Source organism: Petromyzon marinus, chromosome 24 (genome assembly GCF_048934315.1).
Source record: "Petromyzon marinus isolate PM22_M1 ecotype Great Lakes invasive population chromosome 24, UKy_Petmar_22M1.pri1.0, whole genome shotgun sequence".
Classification (NCBI taxonomy): Eukaryota; Metazoa; Chordata; class Hyperoartia; order Petromyzontiformes; family Petromyzontidae; genus Petromyzon; species Petromyzon marinus.
The window spans coordinates 14,898,494-14,916,637 of NC_133690.1; the positions used below are offsets into that span (position 1 = coordinate 14,898,494).

General features: G+C 46.4%; 1 protein-coding gene across 4 annotated transcripts in view; it reads right to left on the reverse strand.

The window, feature by feature from the left end:
- Window positions 1-18,144, reverse strand: part of LOC116945589 (bile acid receptor-like) — a 92,490-nt gene that overhangs the window by 16,810 nt on the left and 57,536 nt on the right. For 3 of the 4 annotated variants that reach the window (XM_076069429.1, XM_032960047.2, XM_032960049.2), the window contains exons 7-8: window positions 17,972-18,071; window positions 14,738-14,887 (exon numbers count right to left, since the gene is read on the reverse strand). In XM_076069429.1, coding sequence (XP_075925544.1) covers window positions 14,738-14,887; window positions 17,972-18,071 — 250 coding nt within the window. The remainder of the gene's footprint in view (window positions 1-14,737; window positions 14,888-17,971; window positions 18,072-18,144) is intronic. The other variant, XM_032960050.2, reaches the window with a different exon arrangement.

An 18,144-nucleotide genomic window follows, 5' to 3' on the forward strand; every position in this document is an offset into this window, starting at 1 on the left:
CCCTAAGTGTATCATGGCCTTCAGGAAAGAATGGAATATTTGTCCAGGTACCCCACTCAACACTCAATGCAGCGACATTCAGGGCCAGATGAAGTTTAATATGGACCCAGGGTTGTTATAGTTTTGGGAGACCCCTCTTTGTTTAACTAAATTCCTTCCCTTTTCTGTTTTCCCATCACCCATGCCCAATGCCAAACACTCCATCGTAATTCATCTCGGTCATTTCGGTTCCAGTTTTTAAATGTGATATGAATTATATTCTTAGTTCTTTCGGTAAAGTCACGTTGAAGGGAAACAACAAAATAAAAGTCAAAACTATTGAATTCATTTGTTTTATTCGGCACATAATTGGCAGTAGCACAAATAGTAATGCTATGACATTAAATTAACAAATCAGCGGAAAAGTTTGATTGCGTTGGAGGCATTATAAATCAGTGAATGTTTTTTTGGGGAGGGGGGTCTCTCAAAAACCGAGGCTCCAGGCTGCAGCCTCTAAAGCCCCCCCCCCCCCCCCCCTCTGGCCCATGCTGCTCTTTTCTCTCTCCAAACCAATCGAACCCTCTGCGTAGATTCAAGCGAAGGCTAACATTTACGTGCGCGGGGCGTGTGTATCTGGAGCACCGTGTAAAGGCTTTGAACTGGCCCCGCTACGAATCCCCGATCGAAATTCATCCGTCTATCCTTCCAGTAACACAGTAACCCTGGACTCTCCGTCTCCACCACCTTGAAGGCGCTCATTTGTCATCCGAAATGAAATTATCAGGAATCCCGCTGCTGCTGCTGCTGCTACCAAGGCCTGCGCCCCTCCCCTGCTCCTGCATCGACGGCGTCCAATAGGAAATGCACCCCGGCTAGACGTGCGGTGCCGCACAAAGCTAAAAAAAAATTCCGGTATCGATCGTTTAGGTGGTTAAAAGCCAGAACGTCACCGACAACTGTAAAGGCGCAGATCCAGTTGACGAAACGTGACCGGCAATTTAATGCTAAATATAGTCGCGGCTGTCAAGCTCATGAATCTGCAATGCACCGGGTAAATTTGCAAGTAGGATATTTTGATTAGTGGCTCATTAGCGGTTTCCACAGCTCCCCAGAGTGGTGGCGCATCTGCTGTGCAATCTCTAAGCACTGCCTGCTGAGGGTCCAGTCTACGTCTGAAAATTAACCTGTTCGTCTTTCCAATAAAAATAGTGGCCTTTTGTTAAAAGGTAAGCACGAGGAAAGAAAAATGCAATACAAATAATATTCTTCCGCATGTACCATCTCAAAATGAGTCGGTGAATTTTTGTCTTCGATTACCAAACGATTTTCCAAAACATTTGTAAGATTCGACGAATGCCTGGTGTACAACATATGCTGATAATTTCCTGGCGGAAAGAAATCTCATTCACTCGCGCTGGACAACAATGACATTTTCAGCTCATAATTTACAATGCACAACAATGCGCTCATAAAAGCTTTTGCATAATAAAGTAGAGCTGCATTAACATTTTATGTTATATTACAGCAGTGACATATGACTCTATAGCCCTAACTATGCCATTCTCATCTTATTATGAACCTAAATTACAGTTAAACTAATTGGGTCGCAGTAAGCAAATGGTTTGCATTACCAAATATTTACTCTTTCCCATTGCTAATTGCATGAGCAAAGATTGTCCAAGCAATTAAATACATACCATTAATGAGTGGACCGGTGGTGCAATCATTAGCACAATGAGCCATGAACCTGGCTACTCGGATTGGATTCCAGGCCACGGCTAACATCAGTGTCTCGCCACCCTTCATGAAACCTCACAGAGCCAGCGTGGTGACGAATAACCAACCATCCACCATGACCGACATGGCATGGGAGGCCTTCCTCCAGCAGTGGATTGAGAAAGTGTCTGCAAATGACCATTATTATTGTTTATATATACAGCAAAACAGTTCTGTGAGAATCTTTTTTTTATATAAATTGACAATGTATTCAGCTATATCACAGACTTAGCAACTGCTGGCCACTTGGAGCTTCACACAGTCCATCTTTCTAATTTGACAAATTATTAAAAATGTAACAAAATACTTACAAATAACCCACCCCAAAAAAATACCTCGCGTTATTAATTTTAAACATTAACGGTGGGGCCTACCAAGTCAATGGCAACTGTGAGAGAATTTTTTTTTTAAATCTATAAACCACGAGGCATTAATGCTGCAGCAGCCAATCAATTCCTTGAGATCTAGGCTCCCGTGAGCTCCACTGTCCGATCCTCCCGGGGGTGGTGGGGGGGGGGTCTCTGTGCCGTGTCCATATGCCTGGTAACGAGGGTTGCCACCACCACGGCGATACAAAGAAACCGTGACGAATCATGGCAAGAAGACTATCTCACAATAACGGAATAGGGGAGAACCACGTGTGAATAGCATTGTCTTGAGCGGTGTGTTGTTGTTGTTGTTTTAATGTCCCAGGAAGACTTGCAGATTTCCCAGGAGGACCATCCTCGGAAAACCGATACAAGTTACCAGCACGAACGATGGATTTTTTTTTATTTCGATAAAATAGAAATAAATTATAATTAAAAGTACACAGCCCTTTGTCTATTCAATGCTGACCGAGCCTCCCTACACTGTCAATCATGGGGATTGCTTGACCCCTAGTTCACCACGTTGGATCAGTGTGGATTTGTGAAGTGGTGGGGATGGGGGGGGGGGAATCGAGGGAGGGTTCCGATATCACTCGCCACTGATGTTGGCGATGACCGGCAATCAAAGTCAGGTCGCGAGCGTGTTAGACAACTGTGCCACTGCTTGGCCAGTGTTTTTTTTTTAAAATGGGTTTATTCCGTGCGTGCAACTTGTGAATGACGGGCGTACGCATTTCCTACTGCTTTTTTGATGAAGTATCCGATGCCATCACAAGCGCGCGAGATGAGAGACGGCCCTCTGACAGTGGACACGAGCAAGTTATTTATTATTTTTCCTTTGAAGATTATTATTTTTCTCCCCACCAGGCTTGCATTTTAACGAGAGCAAGAACCGACCCGATCTTGTTATATGGTACATTCATCATCATAATCAGTCATCGTCAATCCACAGCTGATTGCAAACCTCCCACAACCACCAAGGGTATATTATGCTATGTATTACATTTCGTATGCATGTTTATATTATGTGTTTATACTGGGGGTTGGCAGTGGCATAGTGGTTCTCTAGCACTGATTTATGAACCTGGCCACCTGCGTTTGGTTCCTGGCCACGGCTAACATCAGTGGTGAGTGAGTTCTCAACTGGTCCTGGGCCAACCGTTCACCAAAACACACCGACCAGCGTGGTGAAGTATGGTCAAACAAAAACACCCACATCTCCTCTTTCTGACGTGCCTTCAGGTCGTACCGCGGCGCTGCTGGTCGGCACGATGTCCGACGTTTCGCTCCGCGCACGGGGGAGCTCCTTCAGAAACCGAACGAAGTAGCTTACGTTCTGCCCGCGGTACAAACCCCGAAGCCACACGCAGACAGCTGCGGAGCAACCCCCACGACCCACACAGCATGGGGAGAGACGAGCGGGCGGGAGTGAGCGGCCTTCACCAAGCAATGCATTGGGAATAAAAGGCCATGAATGACTATGTGTGTGTATATAAATGATACACACCGCGTCACGTTCAAAAGAGCCGCGTGACTGCGCGGAAGCTCCCAGGTTAGTGTCGGGCGGCTCATTTGCACTTCTGAACCTTGGAGGGAACACAACCCGGCCTTCCCAGCCTCGACGATGCTAACGAGCGCGGCCGTAAGGAGCCCTCGCTGCGACGTTCTCGCGACGCCGCACCCGCTCGTTAGAAACGGAATTGTAAATTGCGAGGAGCGGGTGGGGTGGGAGGCACATTTCTCTCTCGCGCACGCTCCTGTCAACGCGGAGCGGGACCAGGATCTTTCAGCGTCGCTCCCCCCACCCACCACCCCACCACCACCCACCACCCCCACCACCACCCACCACCATCACTACCCCACCCACTCCACCACCCACCCCACCCACTACCCCCCAAACAACCTCTACCCCACCCACCACCCCACCACCCCCCACCCCACCCACCACCCACCACCACCCACCACCCCCCCCGGGTCTCGTCGTTGAGTGAGTTGGTGTCGAGACCGCCTTGGGTTGCCGCGGTGGTCACGACAGGCTAGGGGGGCGTAAATACGCTCAAAATAATGACCGTAAGGCAGAGCTGGAGGCCACGCTCTGGAAGCTGTTCTCCTAGCGGATGGTTCCCAGTGGCTATTGGATACATTACAAATTAACAAAACACCGTATTTGTGAATTCTAAAAGATCTCTCCGAGGGTGAATGTCCTACTCGTGAACAATTCCCCGTGGTTATTAGTTAGATAACCAATAAAGGGCGCCGCTTCGGCGAGATGTTAACTACCTCGCCTGATATACAGAAGGTCATGGGTTCAATCCCGACCCTGACGCCTGCTGTATATATGGAGTTTGCATGTCTCTCCCCCCGTGGTCGCGTGGATTTTTCTCCGTGCCCTTCGGTTTTTCCCTCCATATTTAGAAACATGCGTTGAGTATTTGGCTGCTATACATTTCCACGTGATAAACCACTTCGTTGGGCTATCATTTGTGGCCTGGTCGCTTGTGAAATAGAGCTATATAGCTTAGTGGGGCATTACCTGCTAAAATACAAATAATATAAATGTGTATTATATATAATATAAATACAGATCGTATTGTATTCTACTTTTATAAACAGAGGTTTGCTTTCCTCCACCGCCCCATCCCACCACCCCCCCCCCCCTCCAAAATATTTGAAGAGCAATGTTTATGCATGGTATCTTTATACTCAAACGATGGTTACTACACTCGTGTACAATTCTAATAAATGTACTTCATGACGTGGTCAGTTGCACCCCATGGATTTTTCAATTGACTTAGTGATTTTCGACGGTGCCACCACAATATCCGCAATGTTCGACTAAATAATTACACGCGTAATTAGCCGACGACAACGGCAATGTCTGCGGTGTTGTCTTGCGGTTTGAAATATATGGAACCCGCAGTATTTCACCACCTCGCCAGAATAATAAATAAACAAACACACAAACGACGATAACTCCAATAGAACACATCTAACACCGTCTTTCTTTTCATAGCACGTCCCACTAATAAACTGGTTTTAATTTAGGTCCCCACTACGCCGTGATTAAATAATTCGCGGTCTTCCTGGCTCCATTCTGCAAATTAATCGATTGTCACGCTCAGCAATTAGCACCCCCTGCGACGGAAACCCTGACCTTTAATGGAAGGTCATGGCAAGATATCGACCGGCCCAGATCAAGTTATCCCGAGAGACAGTGACACACTGGCTGTGCACAACGTGGGCGAAGCAGCCCCCCCCCCCCAAACCAGAGCAGGTGCGTGGCAGGGCCCGTCAGCAGCGCTGGGGATTTGGGGCCAGAACGGAGCAGAGGGGGAATCGAGAGGTGCCAGGAGAAGGGAGGAATGTGGAAGGTTTGATGGACGAGCCAGACGGTGGCGGACGGCGATTTGGGTTGGCTACGTGCGGTGCGAAAGAAGTTCAACACACAAACAGGCATGCTAAGATAATTATACGCATTGTCTTTGAAACTGATTGGCCTACGCCAGAGACAGCCTTCTTCATGGCCTTCTCTCACCAGTGTTAGACAATGCATACATAATTACCAGAGCATGCATTGCCACAAATATGTGTAGGGGTGCCTCCATTTGGTGTTTGAACATCTTAACACCTCCTGTGTTATTATCAGAAAGGGGTAAAACCTTTTATTATTATTATTATCTTTTCATTACTTTGATACTGGGAAAAAAGGTCCCATAGATATACAGTACGTACGTACAAGGCGGCATGTCGGAGGGCATACATAGGGAGTTGGCAGCCAAAGGGAATCAAGCCCTGAGGATTGGGAAAGCGAAATGGACGAGCGGGTAGGTGGTGGACGTGGGAAATAGAGACAAAGGGGGGAGGAGGGAGTTGGCAGCCAAGGGCTGGAAACAGACGGAGGCGTGACCTGCATCCGAAAGCCAGGAATGAAGCCTTCTGGGAGGAAGGGACGCGGCACGGAGCGGCCGAGGAGGGGAAGCTGATGGGAGTTTTGTTTGGCTGCGATGGAGCACCAGGGGGTGCTGGGTACGGGAAGGAGGTGACTGCACGGTGACTCGGAGCAAAAGGTGTAATTACACCTTGCGCCCCAACCCCCCCTTCCCCACTCCCAGGGAAGCAGGGAAAAAACCCGCCAGCGGGCCGTTGCACGGAGACACCTTTTGCTCATAGATCCCATGCCGGAATACAGCAGGTGTGCTGACACATAATAATCCTATATTATCGTACCCTACATTTTCTATACTGTAATCTATGAACAGATGTATAAATGAATGCATGAAAAGGTACAGAAGAAGAAGAAGATAATAATAATAATAAAATGAAAAGTTTTAAACATTTAAATAGGTAAAAATAATACGAGATGATGGATGTAGCGTGCCGCAACAAATTCCCGGAACCGCGTTCCGGACCGTGTCGGCTGAAACAAAGCACGGAGCGTGACCCTCGCCTCCCGAGCTAAGCCCAACGCCGCTCCACTCGAAGCCAGACAAGACGCACGACGGGAGCACTGCCATCACTCCGCATTGTTGTATTGTTTTAGAAGCACGTCAGTCTGGACTGACAACGTGGAGGCTATCGGTAGTAAAGCCATGGTGCGTGAACGCATCGGCTCTGGTGGGGGCCTGGGGGGTGGGGGGTCAGACAGACAGCAGTCGTCTTCCATCTATAAACGAAAACTGTAAACTATTTTTTTTATTTTACCAGGCAAGCCCCACTGAGCTACACGGCTCTTTTTTTCAGAAGCGATCTGGCAATCACAAGCGATAGCTCGACGAAGTGAGCTTATGACCACGTGGAAATTTATAGCAGCCCAATACTCTAAATGTGGAGGTTGAAACCGGAGGGCCCGGAGAAAAATCCACGCCACCACTACGGTAAGAGAGATACGCAAACTCCAAATTTGCAGCAGGCGTCAGGGTCGGGATGGAACCGACGACTTCCTGCATACCAGGCGAGGGTGTTAACATCTCGCCAACGAGGCACATCTCGGGCTGGTGCCAACGACATTAATGCCCTGGCTTAAAGTGCCACGCCACCAATCCGGTTAGACACTGTGGGCAGGGAGGATAAAATAATAATGATAATACCATAGCATCCTAGTTATAATATGCTCTGGAAAGCAAGGCACACCTCAAACTTTGAGGTAATAAAAAAAAATCAGTTTTGTCATCAAGAGAATACGGTATGAGTATGGAGAGCTGTCTTCCAGAAGATGATGATAATGCAAGTCCTGCTCTAAATTGGAGTGAGATGTCTTCTAGCTGAATGAATTCTGAATGGGTGGTGATGCTGGTCAGCTTCTGTTCTCTAGGTGGGCATATGTGGTTGTGGTGAACTGTGTTCAAAATGATTCACGAATGCGTTGCTTTAAATTGCATTGTTTATTTGTTGTAAATTTGTGACTCGCCCCTGCTGGACATCTGTTGAAAAGAGCTCAGTAGCTCGTCTGATTTCCCCTGGATGAATAAAGATTCTGATTCTGCAGTTGTGGAGAGATGACTTTTGGAAGATTGTTCTGGACGGCTCGTAATGGTGGTCTTCCATCCTCTGGATGGCCATGTATTACTTTGGAGACCTGTACTCAGGAAGATGATTGTAAACAACGAGACGAAAATTTGTCTTCCTGAACACAATACATTCTGCAGATGGCAAGAAACACCCACAGCTTTCGCTTAAAAATAGGGTGAATAAAAGTGCCCCTCATAAGCTGTGTGAACACGGTGATTATATTATCGTTGCATTGGGTTTTCGTCACATCAGGAAGGACAAAAATGTGGGACACGTGCGCGGCTGTTCGTATATGGCGGCGAGATACAAATGCGAGCGAAGCGCGGAGCCTTTTCACTCAGCGGGAGATGACAAGAAACTCGCGCGCGAGTGACACAGGTGCTGACACGCATGCTTATCAGCCCATCACTCATGCCGCTGCCCTCCATGGCTTTACTCTCAATGTAAATGCATGATGACCTTTGTACAATGCGGGAGATCAAAGCAGCGGATGTCCTTTGCCTGGTACGGCGATGACAACAACAACAATAACAACAACACACGTATCCATCTATAACCATAACAACAGCCGTATTGTTTTGGCACACAGCTAGCTACAGCTGGACTGACAATGTGCAATCCCTAAAAGCACTTGTTGGAACTCCGTAGAGAAAGCAACTGAGGCAGGCAGTACGAAACTGGCTCCTCACAAACAGACTTGCAAAGGTACACGTGTATGTGTGCAAGCAAAGCCCTTTGCGAATCCACTGCTGGCTAAAGGCCTCCCGGATGGCCGTATCGGTCATGGGGTTTTTTTTTCACTATACTTCACCACGCTGGTCAACGCAGGTTGTTTATTTCCATTAGTTAGTCCAACTGTTATTTGTACCCGCAAATGCACAGTGGAATTTGCCCAACAAAATACTATCAGTGGCAGAGGAGGGTAGTACCAGCCAGTAAGTCATGTTGACGTTTCTCTGGGTAGCACCATGAAATGCAGCATGACTCACGATGCAGCGGTGACTTTCTGGAAAACCGCACACTGCGCCGAAATAAGCATGATTCATGTGAGGAATCCATGAAATGTTAATCTGCAGCAAAAAAAAATAAAATCAAATAAAACGGAAATTAAACAAAAGAAATGTGATTTTTTTTTTATATACGTGCCTTTTTCTCGGAGCAAGGTCAGCGGAAAAATGCGGTGTTTGTGGGGCCCGTAAGGACATACTTTGCGAAGGATCCAAACGGAACCTTAAATAAAATATGCAGGGGCCTGCAGAAACCATGCATGGATGACTTAGCAGGAGAAATTAGCTCAAGAGGTGACTTGGTGCAGGTCCAGCGTTTGCCGATTCCAAGCCGAGTCTGTGCCAAGCTGATTGTTATTAGTGTATATATAGTGAGACAATGAATGCTGAGGTAGCCGGATGGCTAGTAAGTCGTGTGAAATCTTGTTTGTATTTGTTTTTGCGCTTGTTTGTTTGCACATTCGCACCTCGAAATGTCCTGTAGCTCCCGACAATCTGGGACTGTGGTCGTCCTCGTCACAGAGCTGTTTAGCTCAATGGGGCCTTACAGCTGAAATAAAGTCTGAGCTTGTGGTGAGAGAGTTGAGCTGGCACCACGAAAAATATGGGTTTAAATCCAGGTTTCAGCCACCGATTACGCGTGCAATGACTTCACAAACACACAAAATCCATCACGGTTAATTTGTTTTGCACTTAAGTAGGCCAAATTCCAGGCATGATATTGTTTTTTTAAATATATGGTTTAACCACTATGTGCAAAGTGTGTGGGGAAGTGTGCCCCCTACTGTGTAAAGGATACAAAGGCCACTTGCTGTGGGTTTTTATTTTGAGAAGTCCCCCGTGAAATTCTCTTCTGCAGCTTTTCTCTGACACACGAAGCACAATGCTCCGTGGGGGTCCCGAATGGATTCTTAGTCTCGTGCTAAAAACACAATTGAAATTAGGAAATAAATAAATCAAATATTTATTTTCACTGATTACCAAATGCATAATTACATAGAGTCTACTTTGTTGAGACTCACCACGGTCTCCTACGATAAAAATCCAAAGAGCTATCATTTAAATGCGTTGGTGTCTAAATGAATCCCTGGTGCTGGTACATAATGTAAGAGAGGTAATAATAGTAATTACTCACTTGCAGAATGGAAGTGTGACTAACTAATACATTCGGAGGCTATGGGGACATTCAATGCGAGGTTCGTGCGTGCAAAAATCGCTCCCACTAGGAGTTGATGAATCGTCTCAATGCAGTGTCGAGAATCAATCCGATTGTGAATCCGTTTGATATTTTTGCATTGCCGCGAACGGTAGGGATAATGTGAGCCCATTACATGCAATAAAAAACAAATCCTGTTCGCGTGACTGGAAATATAATTTTTGTAAAATAAAATGCCAAAAAATAATATTCGGAATATGTAACATATACCTGGCGGAGTGGTGTCACGGTGGCCATAGCACACTGTGCTGCGAACCCAACAACCTGATTTCACTTTACAGCCAGGGCAGATGTCAGTGGCGAGTGATTTCGGTCCTGCTGTTTAGCAATCCGCACTGACAGTATGGGGGGGGGGGGGGGGGGAGAAGCCTTCATCCAGCAGTGGAATGAAAAATAACTGTCAATTAATATTTTTTTAAAAATCACATTTAACGTAACTATATGTTATGCTCTACATCGCAGCAATGCCTGCCGCGTTGCAGCACTCCTGCAAAATGTAACGTTCAATTCGTGACGGTCGTAAATTTGAAAAATGTTGCCCTTTGAAAATGCCTCTATTTGTTGGTCAATTGTAAATGTCAATAAGTAATGTTGTTTTTTTTTACATGGCTTGTGCGGTCTTGATTTTCTATGCTAATGAGATCACATCAAAATGCCGCACGTGCAATCTGCAGGATTTAGCGATGCAATAGCAGGAGTACCCGGGCATGCTAATGAACGGAAAGGCTTGATATATGAAAGGAGCATGCAAATAAAAAAAGAGAAAAAACGACCATACTGCTGCTCGACATCAGAGAGAAGGGAAGAGGCGATATTGCAGTACGTTTTTTTTTTTTAAACCAGTGCCTATCTTTCGATTTAAAGCTTTCGTGACTGCAAGGATTCATCTTCCTTGGTTCTTTCGGTAAAGTCACCACGTAGAATGAGAATAAAATAATAAAATAAAGCAAGAAAATTCTCACGACGTTTCGGCCACAACACAAGTGGCCTTCTTCAGGTGGTAGGAACACCCTGTCGGGACGACAGAGTTACTTGGCTTGTGCGGTCTTGATTTTCTGTGCTAATGAGATCACATCAAAATGCCGCACGTGCAAGCTCTGTCGTCCCGACAGGCTGTTCCTTTCACCTGAAGAAGGCCACTCGTGTTGCGGCCGAAACGTCGTGAGAATTTTATTGTTTTATTTTATTATTTTATTCTCATTCTACGTGGTGACTTTACCGAAAGAACCAAGGAAGACAGTGCCTATCTCTTTTGTCACGTGCAAATACAATACTCCTCATCGGTGCAACAGTGGACTCATCACAACAGGAAAGAGGCAATTCAGATTTACAAACACAGACACTATTTCAACCGAGAAAATGGTTTCAAATTAAGCAACCATTGGAAAGATGTTCTAAATCGAACCAAACATTAAACTAATTTTCAATGGTACAGTATATATTTTTTTCAAGTAGTGGTACCCCAAACTTTCGCAGCTTCTTTAAAATTTCCTTTTCACACCATCAATATGTAAACTACCCCTCCCCCCCTCGCCGGCCTGCACATGTTCACCCCCTATACACCGTTCATCATGCTAAGTCCGCCAATTAAATGCTACATTTTATGCTAATTCCTTTGTCAAGGCACCTTAATTCCTCTCACACAGCTTAAAGGTCGCGGTCTGAGCTTGGCTGTGTTTCACTCCAGCGCTGTCCTCGAGGCAGTCTGGTCCCTTCACCTGATGAAGGCCACTTGTGTTGTGGCCGAAACGTCGTGATTTTTGTTGTTTTATTTTTTACCTACGTGACTTTACCGAATAGAACCAAAGAGTAGGAAAGAAGCCACCCCCACTTGCATTGCGAGTCGCAATCTCTAATAAGTGTGGGGGAAATATACAACGATTGTCACGCTATGGTAAGCATGTGCAAATGCTTGCCATTTCTCCACAAATCTGGCTGTCGCACTGATGAAACCAGTTGTAATTACTGGCGAAACGTCGTACTCGGATTGTAAATGTTGTACTAGTAAAATAATTTACACGTTCTGTTTACGTGATGAACCTGACTAATTAGCTGTGTCGCGTGGTGGCGAGTTTAACGGCACAGTTATATTTAAGCGTTCTAACCCCGATAAAACCTGTATTATGGATGTCCAAATGGTTAGACCACTTTGTCTAAGGGGCCGTCCATAAATGACGTCACGCGATTTTGGACGATTTTTGACCCCCCTCCCCTCTTCACACGGCGTCACAAAAAGTCAGACCCCCCCCTCTCAAATATGACGTCACAAAGCTCTGCCCCCCCCCCCAAAAAAAAAAACATACTTCAAATCGCTTTAAACTATTGTCATTGTAGTGCGTATTTAATGTGGCGCTGCACTCTGATGTTGTAGGAGAAAACATTTATTAAAAATTATATTTAATTAAGTAGAACGTGTTGTCTATATTTAATTAAAGTTGCGCATTTTGATGTGACGTCACATTTCTCAACCTCCCCCCCCCATCACAAATCGTCACAAATGTCTGACCCCCCCCCCCCTAGGTGCGTGACGTCATTTATGGACGGCCCCAAATATAAATGCCCCGAGCAGTGGTAGTGCAATCCATTAAGTATGCTATAAAATGAAGATCTGGAGTGGCAGGAGAAAAAAAAAGGCTATCCCTACACATCCCTCTGCTAACCTAACGGTCATTCACGTGTGCGTAATATATTTAACGATGCGTCGTTTAATCGGGGTTAGTATCGCTTGTTCATCACACTAGGTGCATGGAACATCGTGCACAAGAATCAATGCGTTTTAATTCGTGTGTGCTGTACGTAACGGCTTTGATGCGATACCCGCAGCGATCAAGTGATCACTAACATTCACTACAATGTTAAAAACACATCCGGCATATATTTAACTTGGACCATGACCCCTCTATTGCAACCATGCACTGAATCACTTGGTGGGGGGAGGTGAATCATCGTTCTGTATACGTTTGGCCTGCTTGAGAGCCAAGCTCCGTTTGTGTCCAGCGGCAAGAAGCATCATTCCACTCTCCTACAACAGACCCGGATCATAGCCGGTAATGGGACCCATTCAAATGCACGCTTTCTCTCAAGACAGGCAGCGTGCCTCGTGCCGGCAATTTCCTTCCAAATTGACGAGGCGGTTTTCTGGGCGTGACGGTCTCGTGAAATCACGACTGATACGACACTTAATCACACGGGAACAAAATTCCCAATTGATAGTGGCAACGTGCCAAATTTAAACGTGTGAGTTAAATGTGCGTGTGTGTGTTGGCGCTTTTCTCAGCGTGTGAAATAATGATTTTTTTAAATAAATTACAAAGTTTATTTGCAAACAAAGGAGGCATCACCGAAGGACATCAAAAGTCATGGCTCTATTCCCAGCCTGGAATTTTGTTTGTAATTCAATGCAAGCCGATAGGGTGACGGATGGTGTGACATTTCGCATTCATTTTCCCAACACAAAGCTGTGCTGCTCTGCTGGGAATATCATTGAGACTGCTGAATGAGCCCTCACTTTCAAGAGCATTTGGCTGAACATGCCCTATGAAATATCTAAAATGTAAATTGTTAAAATATCTAGACGTTATTTTGCATACATCTCATGCATTATATAATTGCTGCTGTTTAAATCCACAATGTAAAGAACACATTACATCAATTAACGTTGGCATTATTTCATTATGCCTTCCCTGGCACAGAATTGCACATGCTGTGTGCATTTTATTTTTGCACAATCTGGTCCTGCCTGGCTCAGCGATGCACTTTTGGTGTTCATCACCCTGTGCACCAAGCACTTCGTCACACTGCATTGACAGTGGCGCAAATGCTCGAAGGACAAAAACATCCAACACGCTCCTTCTGTAACACTGCTTTAAAAGGAAAAATATATATAATAGGTGACGTTTCGGGGGAATGGTCCTTTAGCATAGCAAAAAATATATAATAGTTATATATCTATCTATAATGTGACTTATCACACGCACAATAGTCACCCACTTTTGAAGAGAGGGAACAACTCAGGGCTGCGAGGAACCACAGTTCACGCGAGAAGGCAGCCACGCAGCAAGCCGGCACCAACAATTGCCCAAGCTCTGGCGTCCTCCATATACTGAGGTGTCATCAGTCAATAAATGAGTGTTTAGATGCAGGAGGTAACCGGAGCACCTCGAGAAAACCCACACATGCGAGGGGGCAAAGCTGAATCCGATAGAGACGGAACAGGTTAGATCCACATTTGCTGTACTGTCCTCTTCTGGCAAGCCAGGGTAAGGCACCTCGAAGCCAACAGGAAGGGAATATCACAACATTTGTGTGATCCACCAACCCTGGCCTCGTCAGTGCTGGATTAGAGCCGTGCGTAGCTATCGCCCAGTAAATAATTCCTCCATAATAGAGTTTTTTTTGGGTTAGATCGCGTAAATAAATAAACGTGTCGTTAAACCCGCCACCACCCGGCACAGCCAATTAGTAATGTCTGTCACGTAAACAGAACGTGCCAATTCGTTACTAGTGCAGCACGCCGGTGTGTTGGAGAGCCAAACCACAACATTTACAATGTGAGTGTGGCTACTCTACAGTCATGTCTCTAGGCCTACCCCAGCCTACCAGTGACCTATAAAATATTCAGTGAGAAATGAAGTTCTCCATAAAAAAATACGTAGTAATCACATCAACCCATGAATGGTAAAGGCGCGGCCCTGCAATGTCTTGCTCCGGAGAAAGAACCTCAACGAGAGCTATTTACCTTTTCACGATGACCCACCCACACGTGACGAAGTTTGCAGTACACATCTCCCACCCCACTGCTGGGCGAACGGGGCCACGCTGGGAGATCGAACTGACGACCTCTGCCTTACGAACGCGCACGCCGGCACGATGCACGGACTCACTCAGTGTGCGCATCTTCTTCTCGTTGATGAGCATGGCGTGCGGATCCGTCGCCCGACTGTTGTAAACCTGGGCTGAGCGCAGGATCATTGCCTCGATGGCCGATCCCTTGAGCAGCGCGATCTGGTCCTCGTGATCCAGGGTCTGGAAGCCTGGAGAGGCCGGCGAGGTGGGAGAGAGGGTTACTGGACGTGGGACGCGCGTGTGTGTGTGTCTGTGGCTGTGTTGAGTTCAGCTGTGGGGACCGGTAGTGCAGCGGTTAGCGCACTGTGCTACAAACCCGGCGGTCCGAGTTCGATTCCCATTCACTGTCAACAGCAGTGACGGATTATCTGAACCGGTCATGGGCCTGGTTCGATGTGCAAACATCGCCATTCGGAAGACAAAGGCGGCTGGGCGTGCTGCTGGCCACCCGTGTGCTTTGCCGGCCTTCATAGGTGCTCGCTAACAGCTGTTGCCTCTGCAGTCTGTTCAGGGTATAGGGGAGATCTTTGTCTTTGAGTATGGCTGGGGCGACTGGTCGAGTTAGTCGGTAAGGTAAAGGGGGCAGCCCTGAAATTACATTCTCATGCCACTGTGGTGTAAATGACTACCGGCTGTCAATAATTCTGCAGAGTCCCTCTAAGAGGGTGGAAGTACCCACACTTTATCCCACCACACGCGACCTGCCGATCGACTGACTGCATTCAGAAACAGCGCGTAATCTCTAGGGTCAGCTTACTCACTTTGCTTCTCAATTTCCCCTCCCTCCAGCCTTTCCCGACAAAAAAAAATAAACCCACACACACACACTGCTCAATTAGTTACACCCTGACTTCGTTAGAGTAATAAATGTGTAGATATATAAATAAACGTGGCCGTTAATAACTCCGAGCGAGCGCCGCGAAGAATTCATCCTCGTGTCCCGCGGAGGCCTCGTGGCCCCAGGGGAAATTGCGTCGCTGGAACCGGGGGTGGGGTGCGTCGGGTCCTATTTGATGAAGGTTGACGTTGACAGTGTCAATCGGGAGAAAAAAAAATCGGTGGACACACCGAGTTAATTTAACACGACGAGTTTCGGCACTGAAGGCTCCCACCGTGGAGGAAGGGTGTGGCACATTGCCTAATTGGTCAATTCGCTCTGAAATGTTTAAAGCGGATTGTCAAATTAATATGCCGCTTACACGGACGTGAAATTGGCAACCTGGTTCAGCAATAATTAAATTGCGTATTTTATATTCATCAATCAGCACAAATTTGGTGGCTTTTGAGATTGCACTGACAGTAATGGCTCGCTTGTATGAAAATATTTTGGAAGCCAAATAATGATATTTAATCAACAATGCTCACATTTCTCTTATACAGTGCTTCTATCTACAACAACAAAAAAACATTGATTGGAGAAAGCTACGCCGCTGTTTTGGATGAAAAGCGGTAATGCAATCGAAGAGCCCTTCATTTATTTGGGCGATACGAGGGATTTTGGAGAGGCTGCGAGAGGGCGCGGTCGCGGGGAGAAGGAGACCGGTTGTCCTACGTGCCGACTCAACCATTCCCGCTGCGGGGGGTTTAAAGGCCGTGGAAGAGATGATAGTTCGACTGCACCGTCACCACCGGTGTCGACATATTTCACGGGAAAATTGTTTGTGACGCTAAAGTGACATATCTTCACGGATATTAAAGTCATTCCCGGATATCTCCTACCATGGCTGCGAATTGCTCTTGACTGGGTCGGATCTTCCCTTTGTCACGATACGTGCTCCGCATCCGTACGCCGACTTTCCCGCAGATTTTGCCGCCCTTTTGGGGCACAAATACAATTTCGCGCTCTCCGCAATATCGCACCAACGTGGAATCTCAGATATTATTCTGTAGGCTGCATAAGTGGTTTAACTCCCACCGCCGAGCTAGGCCGAGGCTGTGCAGTGGCTCAGCTTGTGCTTCGGCCCTATGCCTCAATGGAATTCACAAGGGCCCTTTTAAACTCAACTCCTGCACTGACACTGCAGACTCGATCACTGATAAATTAGTTCTTGATGCGTTCTCAGTGGAAAGTCTGCACATCCATCACGCCACTGTCTTTGATCCACAATCGCAGGGGCAGTTGATTCATGCATGGCAATGGATTTAAAAACAAAATTGCATCATCTATTGGCCTATGATAAATCACCATGAGGCCTCCAATCAGATCACCCTGAATGTGCACATTCTAAAGCAGATCTCAGATGCTGTTGAGCGAGGGGGCCCAGGATGGGTTTCCGATATCACTCGCCGCCGATGGTAGCCGTGAGCAGGAATACAACTCAGATTAGTTCAACACGTAGGCTTTCGCGACAAATATTATCCACAATAGTGTTTTTTTCTTGGGTTAGATCACGTAAATATAAACGTATCGTTAAACCCGCACAATTTGTACGGTTGGTTACTGTGAATAACCAAACCAATAATACATATCCATTGTAATTTATATGAAAACATTAACCCCCCCTCCCTCCCTCTGGTCTTTGTACCTGATTGTCTCAAAGTGACAACATCACATTGGTCCCTCTAGTTAAGACCGAAGCAGTTAGGATTTCGCCACAATCCTGGCTGTCGCCTGATGAGGCTGGTTGTTATTACTGGAGAAACGTCGTACTCGAATTGTAAATGTTGTGGATTTACCCTGCAACACACCTGCGTGCTGAACGAGTAACACATTTGCATGTTTTGTTAACGTGATAAACCTTACTAATTAGCTGTGTCGGGTGGTGGCAGGTTTAACGACACATTTATATTTGCATGATCTAACCTTAAAAAAAAAAACCTCTATTATGATTATGGACAACTCAGCTTGCTGGTTTTATAGTGCAGTGTGCTAACTGCTATGTCATCGATCCACCCCAGACGACCCAGTGTATAATTATACTTGGAGAAGTTTTTCGCGAAATGGAACTTGGGAGGCGACATGGTCGAACGGTAGAGCGGTTTGAGCCCAGCTGCTGGGGGTGCATTAACCATAAATAACTTTCCACTTGCTTCACAGTGTGCAATGGAGATCCCAAGACGTCGTTCTAGAAAAGAGTAAGACCATGCATGGTGACATCATGTGCCAAACGTTAATGCATTTCTTCAGATGCCTTGACTAGGAAGCCTTGGGCCTCACAGGGACGGCTGCCACTGGGGGTTCCCACAGGGCACTGCGAGACGTGCTCCATGGGAGGCGTGGCATGAATATTAAATGATGATGAGGTGTGATGAGGTGTGTGTGCAGCCCCTACCTGGGAGGTTTTTGGTGAACTCGACCAGCACCTGGACTTGGATGGTGGCGATTTCCCACAGCTTCTCCTTATCGCCTCCTTCCCAGTATTCTTGAAACTGCTCCACACGTGCACACAACGTGCACACAACGTCAGGATTTCATTATGAAGCCACGAGTACAATTTCAGCTTGG